Source organism: Marmota monax, unplaced genomic scaffold, assembly GCF_021218885.2.
Source record: "Marmota monax isolate L192 unplaced genomic scaffold, Marmota_monax_Labrador192_F-V1.1 WCK01_AAM20220418_F8-fsc00050, whole genome shotgun sequence".
NCBI lineage: Eukaryota > Metazoa > Chordata > Mammalia > Rodentia > Sciuridae > Marmota > Marmota monax.
This window is the reverse complement of record NW_026694552.1, coordinates 8899142-8918083: the sequence shown is the minus strand read 5'-3', so window position 1 is coordinate 8918083 and position 18942 is coordinate 8899142. Positions and strand designations below refer to the sequence as shown.

At 37.1% G+C, this 18942-nt stretch overlaps 1 protein-coding gene across 4 annotated transcripts in view; it reads left to right on the top strand.

The window, feature by feature from the left end:
* Positions 1-18942, top strand: part of Chrdl1 (chordin like 1) — a 109298-nt gene that overhangs the window by 66738 nt on the left and 23618 nt on the right. For all 4 annotated transcript variants that reach the window (XM_046420882.2, XM_046420880.2, XM_046420881.2 and 1 more), the window contains exon 7: positions 16028-16095. In XM_046420882.2, the coding sequence (XP_046276838.1) occupies positions 16028-16095 (68 nt within the window). The remainder of the gene's footprint in view (positions 1-16027; positions 16096-18942) is intronic.

Here is an 18942-nt window from a genome sequence, read left to right as displayed (position 1 = left end):
AGAACCTAGGTTATTGTGTTGCATATAGTGAGGAGTCAGTAATGGAAATGGGACAGATTTGAAATATACTTAGAACACTGATTCTCAAATCAGAACTGTCTTGGTGGATTTCTGCCCCAACCAGGAGGAGGAGGAGGAAGTGATTCCAATGTTCAGCCAAGGCTGAGAAACATGAGTTAGAGGAAATATAGGGTTTGCTCAACAAGGACAGGCTGGTGACTTATATGCATTATTGCCATCTTAACCTTCCACAAAGATAGCCTTAACCTTGTTACACGCCTTTTCGAAAGTCTTTATGCTGACACATCATATTTACTATGTTCCACTCCCAATTTTATGCATTTCACATATATGAACTCATTTAATCTCATGACAATTCTATGAGGTGAGTCCTATTATTATTATACCATTTTATACATGAAGAAACCAATGCAGAGAAAGCTTAAGAACTTTACACAAAGTCAAGTAACTGGTGAGTTTAGGAGCTAAGAGCTGACTTCTGGAAGCCTGGCTCAAGATTTGAGCTCTTAACCATGATACTCTGCCATTGAAAGATATGCTGCCTATTGCCACTAGAATACATGTCAAGCCCCTGACTCTGATGCTAGAATCCCCCATTGGTCTGGCTTCCATTTACCTCTACAGCCCAATATTCTTCCATTCATACCCTTCAGGTTTCACTCATATTGTTCCTGTGCTTTCTTACCTTTGTACTTTTGCTCTTTCTTCCCTCTTTTAATGTTTCTCAAATTTTATTTTGCTTCAAAATTTCCTAGACAATGTGTTGAAATTCATATCTCTGGAACATACTTGCAGGTACTCTGATCTAGTGGCCTTGGACTGGGGCCCAGGAATCTGATAGATTGCATCATCATTCTGATGCAGAATGGTAGTGTATGGACTATCAGTTTGAGAAAACATTCCAAAATCACATAACCAACTGGAGATAGCCTGGAACCATGGTTATGTATCTTAGTGTGCTGAAACAGCCTGTTAAAAGTCTGAGACCCAAATAAACTATAGAAAAGTAACTAATATTGATTTCTGATTGGTCAGGTAGTCTAATTCCAATCATATAGTAACCAAGTTTGGGGTGAATGAGTGGTGGCCATTTTATGATAAGGAACTGGGAGGAAAAGGAGATAGAATGACCGCTTATGTAAAAACTGCACATGTACAGTAAAGTAAGTTAAGAGTGGGAGCAGGGAATGGTGCCTCTTAGTGGGAAATTATTTCCCTTCATTCCTGCCTATGAAGATCCTGCCAGACCTTCAAGACCTATCTCCAAAGCACTAATTAGGTACTAATGCAGTTAATCATCATCAGGACATATTTTGATAAACACTATATGGAAGGCCTTTCTCTCTTCTCTGCCTTCCCACCTCTATCCCTAATTTTTGTACTACTTAAAAGCATTTTTTAATCCTGCAAGCTAAGAGTAAATCTGCCTCTACATTTACAATCCCTTAGCACTTAACCTGTGTCTCTCCGGTAGCATTTATCACCTGTCATCTTAGTCATTTATTATCTATATCTGTGTCTCTCATCCCTAATAATGTATAAATTTCTTAAGGCATCAATTCTTTCTGGTTCATGTTTATTTCCCCCACTGCACTAGGCATGGAGTAGGTGCTATTTAAATGACTGCACACTAGGTTGGAAAGATTACTAGAAGGTTGCCCAGGACTTGAATTAGATACTAAAGTACTAAAATGGCATATAATTATTGTTTTTACTGACTGTTGTATCAGTCTGTCATTGCTATAACAAAATACCTGAGGCTGGGAAGTTTGTAAAGAAAAGAGATTTACTTAGCCCACCATTTGGGAGGCTGCAAGTCCAAGCACCAGCTCTGGTGAAGGCCCCTCTGACAGCATCACCTCATGGCAAATGGTATGATAGTGGACCACATACAAGAGGTAGAGATCACATCTCCTCTAGACAAGAGGTGAGAGAGTAGGGAAGAGGTCAGGCTTGCTTATCTGTAGCAACCATCTCTGGAGAGCTACTAGGATCTCATGAAAACTATTTTAATGCCTTCCAAAGGCAATACCTCCAATAGTCATTCCACCTTTTACATGTTCCACACCACCTCTTAATGCTGCCACATGGGGGACTCCACTCCAAGTTCAGAAACTTTGAGGAACAAATCACCATATAGCATCGGTGGAAGATGTTACTGACTATGTATCAATTCATAGTCAATAGGAAATGATTTGTTGTTAGTCTTGCTCCCTAGATTTTTTTCTCCTCCATCCCACTTTAGGACCCAACAGTTAATATTTCTTTCTGAAATAACTCACCCAGTTTTGACTATCAGTGTATGCTCATTCCTTTTATTTTTTTATTGGTTGTTCAATACATTACAAAGCTCTTAATATGCGATTTGTCCCAGCACTTAAAAGTTAACATAAACTCAGTTACGGCCTAATTTGATTTATGCTTCATTCGGTAAGGCCCCAGGTCTTTTCATACCTATTTCTTAAAATGTATTCATATATATCTGTACAGTGTTGTTATTACATTTCACTCAGGAAAAAATAGATGTTTTATTCCTCACCTGCCTTCTTATCTTTTTCTGCAACTTAATTTGAGTATTCCCCAAATGGAAAATAATCCATACTGATCAGAAACATACATCTGGCTGTTAATATAACCAGCTGGTCACTATAAAACAGTTCTTAGGCTAAGATTATTTTGTTTTGAGTAAAGGATATGTGAAATATAAACTGAAGAATAATTAATAATAGAAAGAAAAGGAAACAGTGAAAACACATGTTATTGTATTCAAGAGACAATGAATTGCAGAGGACATAGGTTCTGAAGTCAGAAACACATAGATTTGACAGTGCAGTTACATTAAACAAGCTACTCCAATTAGAAACTTGCATTTCTCAACTGTAAAAATGCTTAAGAAGTGGCAATTATTAACCTGGAATTAATAGAACTGAATCCTCTCTTCAATTTCCAGTAGCTTTGTCTTTTTGTGTATTTAAGCCTCATAGAACTTTCTTTCTATTCATTGTGGTAACAGATCCTGGGACTAAGTATCTTCAGTTCTCTTATCACAATTTACATTTCTTTCCCTTTATTTTGTTCTCAGAAGCAGAACATGAAAGCTAGTTCTTCCTGACCATGTATTGTCCCTTCATATACTTCACAATTCATTAAATTCTTCCTTTGCCATCTCTTCTCCAGCCTAAATACACCGTTTCCTTTCATCTTTCCTTATAAAGACTAAGTCCTACACTTTTATAAAATTTGTTGTTTTTTCTGTGCCTCCCATTTCTTTACATCTTTCAGTTGTATATAATGTGGTTGAAACTCCTTTGAAGTTCTCATTTTTGAAGTACCTAGTTATTTTTTTCTGTTGAAATGATGTTTTTACAAAGGTGTACCTTATATAAGCATATTACTCACACAGCAGGGAACCCAGACACTTCTCCCCTGTGCTGGCCACCCTAACTGCAGGCCAAATACAGAAGAAGAAATAACCTTTTGAGTGCTGAACTTGCAAACCTTCATATAAAGGACCCCATTGAAAAAGCCTCTCTGCACTGTCACCAAACACTAATTTGTGCCTTTCTCCCTGGATCAGACAGCAATCCTAGATGTGGATTGAATCTCAGACCCAGCCTCGGTTGTTTAGACATGTCTGTGAGGCTAGGACACTCAAGAGAGTGTTGGCAGGGTACATGTCATTGCTGGCACTTCAGCAAACCTCTTCTGAACTGAAAGCAGAGCATAAACGGCCACTAGAACCTTAAGGGAAACTTTATCAGAAGACCAGATCTCTTCAAAGATTGTACTGCGGCCACATTCTGGGCAGGCAAGCCTCAAACCCAAACCCACACCCAGCTTCTCTCGACCATTTATCATTTCTGCTTGCCTGTCTTCTGTCTATCTTGCCAAAGCAAAGAGGAAGACTATATACTTGATTATAGACAAGGGAATATTATTTTGGGTAGGTCATTGACTATATTGAAAGTCGTGTGTGTGTGTGTGTGTGTGTGTACACTATATATACTAAATGATATGCACTTACTATGTGCCAGGGGGTATTCTAAGCACTTATGTATGCAATAACTCATTTGATCTTCACAATTGTACGATCTATTTTAATCTCTATTCTACAGACAACAAAGTGTAGGCAGAGAAGCTATGTGATTTGCCCAAAGGTACATGATAGTGTCAGAACTAAAATTTGAACCCAGTTACTGTGACTCCAGAGTCCCAAATTCTTAACCCCCACACCATTTTTTTGAGTCCATTAGCAGGGTCACAAAGGCCTCTCCTAGTGCAAGAGAGTAAAGGGGGAGGAGAGACATACATAGCACATCGGGATTGGCAGATACTCCTCAGAGAGTAACTGCACTGCCCATCTTTCCACATCAAGGCCTCAACCTCCCACTCACAACCACAGGGGACCACTTTCATCCCATCTGTCTCTTGCTCTGTCTTCAGGCTTAAAGAGTCCCAAGGGTAAATATCTACTTTCTTTCATTCATCAGACATTTGTTAAGTAACCTCTAAGTAGCTGGTACTGTGCCAGTGCTGGAGAAACAATGGTAGACAAAAACAGACATGGAACTGACTCTAATGAAGTTTTAGTGGATAATACAGACATTTAGCATGTAATGATATAAGTAAACCAAAAATTGCAATGGTACTATATAACAAAAAGGGCAGGTTTTATGAAAGTCAGTAATTGAGGGGGGCCATCCTAGACAGAGAGGTAAAAGAAGACTACTAGGACTATCTCTCCAGTCTCAACTCCAGCCTCACACATTCTTCTTCACCCTCTCCAAGGTGAGGAAAGACTGGCTCAAAGTTAAGAAGATAAGCTGAGTGCAATGGTCCATGCTTCTAATCCCAGTGACTCTGGAGGCTGAGTCAGGAAGATGGCAAGTTTGAGGCCAGACTCAGCAATTTAGAGAGGCCCTAAACAATGAGACCCTGTCTCAAAATAAAAAGAACTGGGAATGTGGCACAGTGGTTGAGTGCCCCTGTGTTCAATCACCAGTACACACACAAGGCGGCAGAGAGGGAAGAGAATGGAATGGAATGGAAGGGGAGAGATATAACTGGTAGCAGTGTTATATTCCTGGGATTCCCAACTTATCATCCAACTAGGAAACCAGCAGCCCCTCCATGCTACACTGGTCTCTAAGCTATTTTTTCTACGTTGTATGTTCTCCCCAATACTGTAGGAATTTTCTTCATAAGGAACTACTGGGTCATGTTGATTTACTGTAGCTACTACCATTTCTTACCATATTATGCAATCTAAATTCTTCAGCTTATTTTCTTTCTTTCTTTCTTTCTTTTTTTTTTTTTTTTTTTTTTGGATGCGTATCTTTACCAAGTGATTCTGGTAATTTGATGAATGCATTTGCAATGTGCATGCATTTTTTTTTCTTTTTTTAGTTTTTGTTTTATGTGGTGCTGGGGTATGAACCCAAGGTCTCCTGCATGCTAGGAAAGCACTCTACCAAAGAGCCACTTCCTCAGCCCCTTCAGGTTGTTTTTAAGCATCATCTGTAAAACAGTTAGGTCATTCCTTAATCTATTACCCATCCTAATTTCTCTCCCCCCCCATCCTCATTTCTTTAACATCACTACACACACCTGCTCTTGGCTGGCTCAGCTCTTCATCCTATAACTTGTCATGTTTCTCCCCATTTCTTTCTCTTCAGCTCTATTCTCCACAAGCTTGGAAAAGTTCCTCTTCTCTCTCCTACATAATTAAGATCTCATTCATCTTTGAAGAGTCCAACTGAAGTTCTACCTCTTCTAATTGCCCTGCCTGATCACTCTAATCCTCATTGATCCCCTTCTTTGACCACCTTCAGAGCTTACTCTAGCTCATACAAGTCAGTCCATTTTCTATTACTATCACAAAATAATTGAGATTGGGAAATTTATAAAATAAACAGCTTTATTTGGCTCAGAGTTTTGGAGCCTGGAAGTCTTAAGATTGGGCTCCCCTATCTGCTAGGCTTCTGGTGAGGACCACCATATGCTTGCTACTCCATGCAGCAAAAATGTGGAAAGGGAAACAAGTATTTGTGGAAGAGAGGAAGGGAACAAAGGAACTAACCTGCTTATAACAACCTGCTCTTGCAAGAACTAATCCAGTCTACCAAGAAAAGCATTAATAATACCTCTTAAAGAAAAATCACATCCAAATGACAGTAATAGAATTTAGCATTTAAATATATTTTCTTGTATTGGCCATCTTTTTTGTGTATCTTGGTTTCTCATTTGGGAACCTCTGTAAGTAAAGGACCATCTTGTCTCCCTATGTATCTCCTATTATAGAAAAAAAACATATATTTTGCTGATGGATACACTAAAATCAAAGAGAGTCACAGTCACAGAAAGTTCTTGATAGGGTTCTCAGTGGAGGCAGAAGACTAAACACAGTTTTTTTTTTTTTTTTCAATCCAACCCAACTCAAGTGAGCCCAAAGACAGAGCTGTGGTCTCTTTTCATGAAATTGAGATATTTCTGCTAAATCCTTCAAGGTAATTGAAAGTGGAAGCTCCTTTTAAAAGTAATTTTTCAGTATCAAACAACTTCTATTGTTCTTGCAATTCTTGATTTCTCTTTCCAAAAATAGAAAACACACAAAAAATTGCACCTCAGATGCAACCTCGGCTTGAATCTTAGGGAATTGGTGTGTGAAATACTTTGTTGTTTTCTAAACATCAAAAAATCTGCTAATTTTTTCAGATTTTTTAAATCAAAGAAAACTAAAGAGCTAACAGCATCTCCAAATGTAGAGCTTAATAAATCAATTTCGAATCCTTTGTGTATTGACCCACATTTTCTGCAGAAACATCACCATCTCCTGGTCATAATGATAGGAAAGAAACCTTGTTATTGAGAAGAATTACTACTTAAAATCAAAATTCATCTTGCATAGCTGAAACTTTGTGCCTTTTGACTAGCAATTCCCATTTATTCCTCCAAGATGAATAAGTTACAGAGATCTACTGTATAATATCATGCCTCAATGTTCTTGCCACAGTAAAATAAATATTTTTAAATTAGCTCAAAATTTGAGTAAATATGTTCTCACCTGTGCTTCAAAATATATTGAAATATTTGGATCTTTTCAAAGCTACAAAATAGTCTGACCATTAGTAATCATTTATGTTCAGAAATAGGGACCATCTTAGAGATTTTCCATCCTTGCCTAACTCTCCTCTTCTAAATTCTAAGTAGAATTGTTCTCCTTCCATGGAAACTTTCTGTGTTGTTTTTATTCTCTCTCCATCCCTTGTGCTCAGAATTCATCTCCACATGCTTACTGACTATCCCAGGACCTCCACCCCTCTTAGGTCATCATGTTCCTTCTTGGCATGTCTTTTATGTCTAGAATATTTCTTCCTAGACAGAGAATCCTTCAGACTGGATGGGACAGTGTTGACTTTCATATTGAACTTAACAAATTGATAACCATGATTCCCAATTGGCCATTTGGAATCTCCTATCAGGGTCAATAATGCCCTACCCTGTTCATAACGTTGGAGGGGTGTGTGTGTGTGTGTGTGTGTGTGTGTGTGTGTGTATGAGTCTGGTTCTATAATAAAAATAAGGAATTTCCTTTGAAGCATTTCACAGCAGTTATTTATTTGCAGGTATTAACAGCCACTCTTTCTTCAGACTTAGTCTTTCTGATCACTTCAAGGAATGGCATCACTGCCCAGAAACACACTATTGTATGTACTCATTTTTCTCTTTAGAACAGACCTCATGAGTTTAGATTCTAACCTCTATAGGAATCAATCTGATTTGTTGACTAACAGTGAAAACAGATGAAAGAATCATGAGAAAGAAGAGTACTGTCAGGCACAGGAATCATATTTGACTACTACCCACACTAGAACTTACAAATTCTGGATCTCCACAGTCCAGGAAAAGGGAAGTTGATTATCTGTTTGTTTGTTTGTTTTTTATTGTTGTTGTTGTTGTTGTTTTACAAGCAAGGAACCAGTATGACTACATCCACTTTCTGCTTTGCTTTGGCTATTAAAACCAGATTCATGTCCTCTACTTCCACCTATTAATCTAATCCTCTTCAGGTAGGACAGAAAGTCAACATCATGTTCATGCAAAGAAGGACCTTATGACTGACTCTTTCTTTTCTAGGTTGACCAGGCCGTAAACACGGGTAGATCATTGACTTTCCCTTCTCTGTCCTGCTTTTTATTTTCAGCTTATGATGTGGTGGCACAGGACTCAATTTTATTTGGGTACTTGGAATTTTTAACTCCCTACTTTATAACTATGTAAATTGAACTGCATCTCAATGAAGAAGATACCTATACTTTTAAGCCTCATTTTAGCCAAGTGAGAAAAGGGTTTTAATTAAAATGCTTACTCGTTTTCTAAAAAGATGAAAATGAAGAGATGAGTAGCATAATTATGAGAGACTCTAAGCCAGAGAGGTCTGAGCTGAAGGAATCTCTGTAGCTATTATTGTTGTATCTGTGTCTCTAGGACCCTGACTTCTGAAGGTTTAGAAACAAAATGATTTCCTTTCTATGTGAAAGCATAACTTTGCCCTTTGCAGCAGGCTTTATTTATTTAATCTAAACTCTTTCCTCTGTGAAATACCTATCACATTTGTGGAAGTCCCTTAACTGGGTTTTCCCCATGTGTAACTTATTTTTGATAAGAGAATAAAGAACTGGAAGGAAAGGAGGAGAGAAAAGGTAATGGGGAATAATACTTACAGACAATACTTGCACGATAATTTCTGTGTACCAGGCACTGTTTGAAGTGCTTTGTATATACAAGTTCATTTGATCATCCTAACCAGGTAAGGGAGCAATTATTGTCTCTCCTTTTAGTAATAAGGAAACTGAGGCACAAAGAGGCTAATTCATTTGCTCAAAGTCATGCAGGAGGAGGTAGCAGAACCAGGATTGGACCCAGGCTGTCTCATTCCAGTTCATTCTCATAGTCATTACATATACCATCTCTCAACTTGGGGATAATTAAGCAATTTGGGGAACTGTTTTCATCAGGGCCACTGGAAGAGACAGTCTTTGTGATGACTGTGTTCCCAGGAGCAAAATATGGTAACAATTTAACAGATACATTGGGACTACTCTGGAAAGGAAAGACTCCATTTCTAACCATGAACTTGGATCTGTTTAGTCATATCTCCATTGAAAAAGCAGAGGGTAGGTTCTGGATACCAGCCAGCTAGTAGTTTATCTACTCTCTTCTGATTCCCTCCTACACACACACACACACACACACACACACACACTCATACACACACTCATACACACTCTCTCCCCCATGCATTTTTTTTAAAAAAATTTAAGTATTTCTCATTTTTTGGATAAATACTTTTGAATACTTCAGATTTGGCTTGTTAGTTCTGGCAGGAAGTTACCCCTTTTCTGTTTCTTAGTATTTTTCTGAAAATATTTTGTTTAAAATGCTAGTTTGTATTGACAGACCAAATAATAAAATGCTTTATTTGACCATAAAGTATATTCTAAAAAAAATGACTGTCCACTTACAAGATACTGGAAGACTTCTTATACTACTATATGCATACAATTATTGGAAGGTCAAATGTCTATAAAGAGAGAAACTTATTCCAGTGTCCATTAAAGCTTCCCTCAAGTTTCAGTGTGCTTGCTTCCTCCTAGCAGAATTTGTAAAGTTAGATGATTGGCAGGGGCACCCTGAGGGCATTTGCTTCCGCCTGCTCCTTCATCTCTAGCTCAATTACTGAGTATTGGCAAATAAAGTGCCCTCATGTAGAACCTGGAACATGGTAGGTGGAGATTTCATGATGGGTTTCTTTCTTCCTCTCTGTTCTCTTTCACTTTTCCTCAAAAGCCCTTTCACTATTTGCTCTAATTTTGCTGATTTCAACTGGTTCCTCTGAAAATGAAGAGATCACTCTACTGTCTTGAGGATTCATTTCATTTCTATTTGCTTTATGGTTGGAGTGACTAAGTAGTTTACCATCCAAACCAAGATGCTTTTGAAAGCAAGAGGGAAATCTTAATAATTATGCCTGTCAGAAAAAATAGGCGATAAAACTAGGTTATCCCAAATAAATCAGGCCCTATGGCTATCCTATTTATGTTGTCTTGTGTGGTTCAGAAGTGGCCACATGCTGGCGTAGTTTTGCTGTCTAAGGCTTATCTTCGTGGGCATCTTAGAATCTCACTGTACACTTGGTCATTTTGAGAGCACAGGAATTACTTTCCTGACCTGCTTGAGCCAACCAGAGATTAATGGAAGCCATGGGAGTTATAAACAGTCTGAATTTCAGCTTAGATTTTGACCACTTTTCAAATACTTGTTCTCCATTTCTCCCATTACCAAAAAGCCAAGCCATTCCAGCCCCATAGGGTACCACTCAGAGTATAATTGAGGTTTGAATAAACAACACATGTGGCTTTTAAGGTTAAATGAATATTGTTTGACATACAGTACACTAGAGTTGTTTTTCATTTTGGTTTAAAAAATTGGTTAAAATTACATCTTGTTGCTTCTCAGAATTAACTAGAATCCATCTGTCTCCATTAGAATCACTGTTTTTTTTACAAAAAGCCTTGGCTGAAAGAAAGAGGTTCCATCTCACTCAAGAAAAATTGTCCAGTGAATCAGAAAAAAAGCAAAGAAACAGGTTTTTTAGGGTGTTTGTGCTTTTTTTTTTCAAGATATAATGTCGGAGATAATAAATTGACATACAGTACCTATTTTCAGCTATCCAGACAGATACTACCCAGGTCTAGAGAGCCATTCATGGGCATAAAAAGTGTAAACATCTAAGAAGATCATTTCAGTATGACCGTAGTTTAAATTTAAATAGGATAACTAAAATATTGGAACCTTCAGGTGTTACTTAACAAAACATCCATTCTTAGATAATGTCCTTTAATGACTTCAAAAGCTCAAAGGTAACAGAAATTTTATCAGTTCCTAAGAGATCACGTGTGTGTGTGTGTGTTCAAAAGTAATAGCTCTAGTAGTTTTTAATGAGTAAAATTGTTTCAGTTTATATAAAAGTGCTCAGGTTTTCAAATACAGATTGTAACAAATTCATCTGAATTGTGCCACAGGGTATTAATCTTATTTTTCATTTTTGTATTTGTTCTTTTTAGTTATAAATGACAGGATAATGTATTTTGGCAAATTATACATACATAGAGTATAACTTATTCTATTTAGGATCCCACTCTTGTGGATGAATATGATACAGAGTTACCCTGGTCATGTATTCAAATGCAAGGCTAGGAAAGTTATGTTCAATTAATTCTACTGTTTTTCCTATTCCCCTCCCTACCCCTTCCCTTCATTTCAGGATATTAATCTTCTGCTCCCATACTTGATACTGACTTGCCTAATTGCTTTGCCATCTTACCTTCCTGTTAATTAGTAACAGGCACTATATGGGTCCACAATGCTTCAACATTCTGACTAGATTATAAGTACTTAAAGACACTATTTAACTTAAAAGTCATTTTTAAAACTCCATTGTCTAAGTGTACTAAATTGAACTTCTGAGAAGGCCATGCTATGTAAACATTTTGTGTCAATACCAATCATGAAATCTACACTTAAAAAGGGCATTTGATGAAGAGAGCTATTGTATGATTTTTCTTTGGTAATTTGTTTTCTTTCTTTTAGCTACTTAGATTAGGCTTGAAGCCACATCCTATAGCTTTTACATTTCATTTTGCCATTTGCTGCTAAATCTTTCCTGGTTTCTAATCTTTTCTCTAGTGTATTTTCATTTGGCTCAGACCCACCACTGCCAGCTAAAATGGGACAAGTAAATCTAAGTTTATCCCTACTCAATCACTGTCAAGGGCAGTTTCCAGCTTTCCAGATTTGCAACCCCAGAGTCATTTTATACTGTTTTCTTTTCTGCCTTTCTCCTCTGTGATCAGATCCTCCATCAGGTTCTTATTCTTTTCTTATCTGCAGTAGTTTAAATCAACCCTTCCTCTCTATTATTGTGGAGATGCTCATGGCCTATTACCTATTACTGTGGCAGCCTCCTGATTGGCTTTCCAGATTACACTTGCTCCCTGACTAGTCTACATTTCATTGCCAGAAGAAGCTTCCACAAACTCCATTTTTACCATAAGAATCCCTACCTAAAAATTGATAACAGGAGCAAACATGAATTCTTGAGCTTATTTTTGAAATCCATGTGGTGATTTTTACTACCCCTGTTTATCTCAACAGCCCACCCCATTCTCTCCTTCCTTCTCCCTGCATTCTCTGTCCCATGCAGTTAACAGCCCATTTCTCTTGTTTTCACATCTAGTTTCTGCTCAAGCCACAACGTGCCTTCTACCTCCAGTATATGACTTCTATTTCCAAAGCTCTGATTCTTTGCAAATGTCATTCTATTCAGAAGACATACTTTCTGCCCACCATTGCTGTCCATTTATGCTCTGCAACATCTACTTCTAACAATGGGGCTTAGATCTGTTAGGAAGATTTCTGCAATTATATCGGACTGCTTATCTTCCTATTCAATATTTCCTAAGCATGCATATTCCAATTGTATTTCCAGTTGATGATCTGCCTGTGTTTTGAGGCTGTTTCCTATATTGGTTTCCTGTCACCTCCAATCATGGTGTACATATCTTGAGTGCAAGAGCCCAACCTGATTTCTGTCCTCCTCCTGCCAATATCAGGCGTTCCAAATACATGGCATTTAATGAATGTTAACGGACTCGTGAGCATCATTTCCTAGTTACAACCAAAGGTTGTAATCTTCACTCTTACAGTGGACAGTCAAGGTTTCTCCTACGTCTTCATGCAGTCTTTGTCTGCCTCAGATATGGAATAACCAGGAAGAGGAGAGTGGACTACCCAGAAACTTAATTCTGTTTTTATTTTTTTGACTGCAGTTTAATTCAGTACATACATTGAGAACCTGATATGTACCCAGCAATATGCCAATTCTCCAGTACAGTTATGTTCAAACTCCTGCATGCATCAGAATCCCCTGGAGAGCTTATCAAAAACCAAATCACTGGCTCCACCCCAGAGTTTCTGATACAGTATTGTGGGGTCCAAAATTTACATTTTTAACAAATTTCCAAGTGATGTTTATGCTCTGGTCTAGGGACCACACTTTTTGTATTTGCTCTTTTTATTTATACATGGCAGTATAGTGTATTTTGACATATATACATGCAGTAAAACTTCCAATTATTTTGGTTGTACATGATGTGGAGTTACACTGCTTGGTTATTCATATATGAACATAGGAAATTATGTCCGACATTCTACTGTCTTTCCTATTTCCATCCCCCGTCCCTTTTCTTCATTTCCCCTTTTGTCTAATGCAAGAACCTTCTATACTTCTCCAGCCTTATTGTGTATTAGCATCCATATATTAGAGACAACATTTGATCTTTTTGGGGGTGGGGGACTGGCTTATTTCACTTAGCATGATAGTCTCTCGTTTTATCCATTTACCAGCAAATGCCAAAATTTTATTCTTCTTTATAGCTGAGTAATATTCCACTGGGTATGTATACCACATTTTCTTTATCCATTCATCTGTTGAAAGATGCCTAGGTTTGTTCCATAGCTTAGCTATTGTGAATTGAGCTTCTATAAACATTGATGTGGTCATGTAGGGACCACCCTTCAAGAAGTAGTGATTGAGGGGATATAGAGATGTTCTAAAACATGGTCTTTCATTTCAAGGAATTTATACTCTACTCAGAGAGATAAGGCAGACCTGGTAAACATTTAGTAGCACAAAATATTTATAATGTTTTAGAATTCATTCATTCAACAAATATTGAATAAGTATCAACTATGTGCCCATCACTGTTCAAGGTACTTTTATTATATCAATAAAAAATACAGACCAAATTCCTTGTTGTCATGAAGATTATAGTGTCAAAAAAGAACAATAAACAATAACATATGTAAAATGTAAGATAGTGACAAGTTCTAAAGAGAAAGAGCAATAAGAAGGAATTTTTAAAAATCAGATGGGGGTTTGAATTTTATTAGGTTGATCAGAAAAGCCTCCCAATTTAATCATTTGCCAAGTATTGACTGTTTACTATGTGTCAGGTACTGTTAAAGATTTGATTGTAAATGGCTACTTCTCCTCTCTGAGCCTTGGTTTTTCCATCTGTTAAATGGAGCAGTTGAACAAAGTCATGCTTGAAATCTTCTACATTTCTAAGGCTACATAACACTAAGTTTTTTAAGCAGTCAGAAATACATGTGTGTCTGAGGACAACTTTGTAGAGGAGGAAAATCCTAACTGCTTTTCATAGGCATAGAGGAGCTATGGGGATTGGGAGATAGTAAGGTAATTTCAAAAGAAGAATATAAGCTGGGTAAGGTGGTGCACACCTGTAGTCTCAGCTACTCAGGAGAGTAAAATGGGAGGAACACTTGAGTCCAGGAGTTTGTCTGGGCAACATGGTGAGACTTTGTCTCAAAAAAAGAATGAAAAGGTCTAGGTTTGTGGCTCTAGGTAGTGGTAGAATGCTTGCCTCACACATGTGAGGCACTGGGTTCGATCCTCACACCACATAAAAATAAACAAAATAAAAATATTGTGTCCATATATAACTAACAATATTTTGTTAAAAGAAATAAAAGGAGGAGGGGTGGGAAAAGAACATGAGCTAAAGCATAGAAGCAAGAGAGGGAGTCACATATTTAATGAGAAACAACGAGGTCAAATGGTTCCCATTGTAGAGTAGCTGAGATAATTGGATAGAAGGTAGGTATTCAATAAAGATGAAGTAGGGGCTGATTGTAGAGAGTCTTGGATGGGGACTCACTTAGGGTTTTGATCAGAGAATGATATGATTATACAATCAAAGCTGTGTTTTAGGAAGATTAGTAATCACAATTAAGTCTTCAAAATTCATCATTTTTTCCATAAGATTATCTTTGAATTATGAAGGGTTAAATCCATACTTTGTAACAAGAGACTACTTGATAATATTATTGCCATCAAACTAATTTTCAGGTATTTTTCAAGTCCTTTAAAGCCAATGATATTGCATAAATTTCCCTAACAGTTTATTGAACAATGATTGAACCATTAACTAAATAATATTTAGTTTTAGGTTTTTAAAGGCTTGAGAGATTAATTAGAAAAGAAAAATTTAAATTATACTTTTGCATATTTCTTGTTATCCCACAAAATATCTGATTGAATATTGTGTTTAACTTCAGCCATATGTATAATTTATATAGTACTTATTTAGAGTGGTGAAAAGATCTGTAAGACCATCTCTAAGACCATTTCCCATCTGTTTGTTTGGTCATAGATAAAACAAGGTTCTTGGAAATTAACCTATTATTTTGACCTTCAGTCAGCTAAGGAATATTCATATCTGTTGCATGTTTGTTGCTCTCAATGCTTAAAGTAGAATCCTCCTGTTAAAAGCACTTACTCTGGAAGACAGCAATGATAGGCATTTGCTGTTCAAAAACTGGGCCATATTAGACCTACAGAAAATTGTGTCAGGCAGAAATAGATGAGAGCATTCTGGATATTTGTTATGTAAATACTGTAATCACAGCAAGTTTTATCTTAACTTTCAAATAAGCATATACCTTCTCAGAGACATAATAGTGAACTGAACAAATCAAGACAGACCAAATTCTGAAAACTCATTGTGTAAGGCTAGTTTAAACACAAATTAAATATGACCTGTAAAATGCTAAACTGTCACTGGAATAATAAGCAAAAGTGACAATGCTGGTTATATTACATGGAAAGTGATTATTTTCCCAACTCACGATAATATTGCTAGATGATCTATTTAGAAAGTGGCAGCTTTCTTCAGAGTTGTTTTGAACCATGAGGCACACCCAGAGAAATCCTTCAGTACTGTTTCTTGAAGAGTAGCCACAAGAGCTAAAACGTCTTGAGAACTTTGGAATCATACTACCAAAAATGTTTTGGGGTCACAAGGGTGATAGTTTTCCCTTCTATGTATGTATTATTTTTTCTTTATTCCTTTTTAATAAACAGGGGATGGAGAATTGTCGTGGGAACATTCTGATGGTGATATCTTCCGGCAACCTGCCAACAGAGAAGCAGTAAGTGTGAATAGCTCAAATAATTCAATACTCCACAGCCAAGCTTTCCTTTCCTTGTGGCTACTATCCCAGCAATCCAAAAAAAGGGTCCTTTTTAACACCAGTTTTCTTCTTTTTCCTCAGAAATTAGCATGACATCATCACCAACCTATAACCATTTAGGTTAACTGAGGCCAGGATACAAACACAAAGAAACCACAGCCCTTCATCTAAATCAGAAGTTTATACCCTTTCAGGATGATTCTCCAAATCTTATGTCCCCTGTAAAGAAGGCAAGTCATTACCCCATCCTCAACAATGAGCGTCTTCTGTGTGATTGTAAAGTAGTCCATTCCATCCTTTTGATGGGATTTTTTGGATCAATTTGGACTTGTTCATATAAATCTTCCCATAAGCCTTAAGGCTCTCAATCAGATGGTTAAAATAAAGGAAAGATGAGGGCCAGCTTCTCCTCCCTTCACCCCATAGCATCTCATTTCTGCTATCACTGCTAATCTTAGAATAAACCACACAAGTAAACATCTTTCTACATACAGTAATATTATCTTTTGTTCCTTTGTAGTATTTTGAAATAATTAACAAAATAGAACCCCTTTACAAAAATGTATGTGTAAGAAGAGTTAACACTCCTAAGTTCTTAGTGTCTGAAAAGGAGATGTTCTGATTCAGAAGGGACTTACATAAATGTGTTCACTGCACCCTATTCATAAAGTGTACAGGGACATTCATTTCAGCATTGTTTTCATAAAAAAAAGAACGGAGATAACTTAAACATCTATTAATAATAGTGTGGTTAAATACACTGAATCTATGGGTATATGCAGTATATATAAATATAGTCAAGGGGAGATAACTCCGAGATATATTATCTAACAAAACAAGGTGCTTTCCTTACATAAAAATTGTGTGTGCATGTATATAAATGAATGTAAAAAAGATCTGGACACCAGTGAAGCACCACATCATGTATAACCACAAGAAAGGGATTCTAATCAGAATCTATGTTATACTCCATGTATTTATAATATGTCAAAATACACTGTACTGTTATGTATATCTAAAAGGAACAAATTAAAAAAAGAAAAGAAAAAAGATTTGGAAGACCACATACCAACATGTTAAAAATGGTAATCATAGAAGTGTAGAAATGAACAGGAAGAATGGGAGGCTTGGTAAAATTTATCTTTTTACTTTGTCTTCTATATTATTTGATGCTTTTTCCATAAGCATGAATTAGTTTTGTAATGCATAAAATTTAATTTTCTAAAGCCTTAGGAGCCAGTTCTCAGCAAGCATTGGAGGTAAGATAGGAGCCTAGGGAATTATAGAGCACACCTGAGGATAGTGAGGGTGTGAGGAAAGGGTCCAGAATTTTTGTAATCAAATGACCAATACAAACATCACAGTGTTGCTGAGTCTGTGCTTCCTGGTCATCACATGGATCACATCTAATTTACATGCCCCCTGCTTGCCAACATTCAACCCAAAGCCTGAGCAGTGAGATTAAATACTTTCTATTTGCATTTTTCTCCAGTGATATTGTTTACTAGACATTGATGTTTCTGAGTGAATATTGAAGGACTATGGCAGGAGTGGAGAACGATCCTCTGGATATCTCAAAACAGCAGCATCCCACAGGACAGGGTGGGCTTCCCCATTTGCCATTTAATATAGATCTTGAGGAAGCTTTTCTCCATCCAGTTGTATTTGTTTTATAGTGAGAATTTTAGTCAGCTTTTTCACAATCATGACCAAAAGACCTAACAAGAACAATTTTAGAGGAGGAAAATTGGGGGGTGGGATCATAATTTCAGAGGTCTTAGTCATTAGATGGCCAGCTGTATCACTCTGGGCCCAAGGCAAGACAGGACATCATGGTGAAAAAAAAATGTGGAGGAGGAAAGCAGCTTAGGACATGGCTCATGAAGCAGGGGCAAGGGGAGAGAGCTCTCATCACAACAAAATATAAACCCTGAAGATATGCCCCCAATGACCCACCTCTTCCAGCCATACCCTACCTGTCTATAGTTACCACTCACTTAATCCCTTTCAGGGGTTCAATGCACTGATTACATTAAGACTAAGTGTGATTAGGTTAAGACTCTCATAACCCAATCATTTCACTTTAAGCACTTTTGCATTGTATCACATGTGACATTTTGTAGGATACCTCATATCTAAACCATAACAGTAAGATGTCTTCCAGATCATGGCAGGAAATGGGATCAGTCTCAGTTTTCTGTGTGAATGCCCTCTTTATCTCAGCCCCGAATTTTTGTTATTGTGGTAGGAAGCTGAGTAACTAAAGTAGTGGCTGTCAATCAGATGTCATTCCAAACCAAATTTATGGCCCAGTCACCTGAAATTATTAGGGTTCATGGTAAGCACTGTGATCACCTTACTGGTTGTTCTGGTAATGCTATTAATTAGCCTTTCTTCTTGACTTCATTTTATGCTGTACACAAACCTCATCTCTGGTCTTTCAGATTTAATATTTTTCTAAACTGTTTATGATAGGGAAAGACTTCATCTAGGACTTCTTCTAGCAAAAGAGGTTATGTATAGAATGCAGGACCTTGAGATAGTTATTGATTTTCAAAGGAGTTATAAACATTTGGGAATGGTAGAATAAAATGGCCAGATGGTTCCACTTTATTATAAGTAAATATTTTTCTTTGTTCTAAAGTGGATAGATATTATGGGATATGATTTGAATAATAAATATCATCTGTAGTAATGAAAATATATACCTGGTGCATAGCACGCACCCAATAAATTCATGTTGACTGAATGGCTGTGGAAGGTGCAATGAAATGTACGTGAGGGAGGGCTGGAGTAGAGATGGGG